Source organism: Phoca vitulina, unplaced genomic scaffold, assembly GCF_004348235.1.
Source record: "Phoca vitulina isolate PV1807 unplaced genomic scaffold, GSC_HSeal_1.0 scaffold29, whole genome shotgun sequence".
Lineage (NCBI taxonomy): Eukaryota > Metazoa > Chordata > Mammalia > Carnivora > Phocidae > Phoca > Phoca vitulina.
The window spans coordinates 5,873,115-5,874,311 of record NW_022589732.1 but is presented as its reverse complement, the minus strand read 5'-3'; the positions used below and the strand labels follow the sequence as shown (position 1 = coordinate 5,874,311).

The 1,197-nt window shown below is 34.8% G+C and overlaps 1 protein-coding gene across 1 annotated transcript; it reads left to right on the top strand.

Annotated features, from left to right (window-relative positions):
• Positions 1-420: 420 nt before the first annotated feature.
• LOC116644185 (60S ribosomal protein L21-like) lies at positions 421-888 on the top strand. Its single transcript, XM_032423548.1, has one exon. The coding sequence runs from the start codon at positions 421-423 to the stop codon at positions 886-888; it is 468 nt and encodes a 155-aa protein (XP_032279439.1).
• Positions 889-1,197: the final 309 nt, after the last annotated feature.

Below are 1,197 nucleotides of genomic sequence, written 5' to 3'. Positions count from 1 at the left end.
TTTTCTTTAAAAATGAGATATTTAAAACTGTGTTTTTCAGATAATAACTTTTTTGTATCTGAAAGATTTTACTATGAAGGATTTGACTTCTTTTTACTTTCTAGGTAGTTTGTGAGTTCAGTTTTAATTTCCTCCTTGAACCAAGAGTCATATTGAAATGTACTTCTTAATTTCCAAGTTGTTAAGGTATTTGTAGTCACCTTTCTATTACTTATTTCCAATTTTATTGGTTTGTGTTAAAAAAATATAGCCTATAAAATTTCTACTTTTAAAGTCTGTTGAGCCGATTCCTTTTAAGAGACAATAAGATTCTATACATACGCCTATAAATAATAAATAATTCAGTTCTTATTAATTAATAATAAGTAAATTCAGGCCTTACTTTCAGCCGGAACCGCCATCTTCCTGTAATTCGCCAAAATGACCAACACAAAGGGAAAGAGGAGAGGTACCTGCTATATGTTCTCCAGGCCTTTTAGAAAACATGGAGTTGTTCCTTTGGCCACATACATGCGAATCTATAAGAAAGGTGATATTGTGGACATCAAGGGAATGGACACTGTTCAAAAAGGAATGCCCCACAAATGTTACTATGGCAGAACTGGAAGAGTCTACAATGTTACTCAGCATGCTGCTGGCACTGTTGTAAACAAACAAGTTAAGGGCAAGATTCTTGCCAAGAGAATTAATGTACACATTGAGCATATTAAACGCTCAAAGAGCCGAGATAGCTTTTTGAAGCGTGTGAAGGAAAACGATCAGAAAAAGAAGGAAGCCAAAGAGAAAGGTACTTGGGTTCAACTGAAGTGCCAGCCTGCCCCTCAGAGAAGCACACATTGTGAGAACCAATGGAAAGGAGCCCGAACTGCTGGAACCCATTCCCTATGAACTCATGGCATGATAATGTAAAGAAAATAAAAGACCTCAAGACTGTAAAAAAAAAAAAGAGAGAGAGAGAGAAAAGTAAATTCAGTTTACTGACTGTTTTTGCAAGCCCTAAAGGCATTACATTTTTCTACAGAACCTCTAAATTCTGAAAATGATATATTGATGTGTTCCTCTGTTGTGATATGTTTAACAAGCAGTCCTTCTGTTTCTAAAGGTTTTTCCTTCATATTTAAGCTTTTATATTGCTTGGTGCAAACAGATTTACCTTGAGTCTACCTTTTTCATAACCTGTACCTTTTATCATTATAA

Bases quoted from the DNA above. Each gene is read 5' to 3' on its own strand.
- LOC116644185 (XM_032423548.1), top strand. From the start codon at position 421: ATGACCAACACAAAGGGAAAGAGGAGAGGTACCTGCTATATGTTCTCC.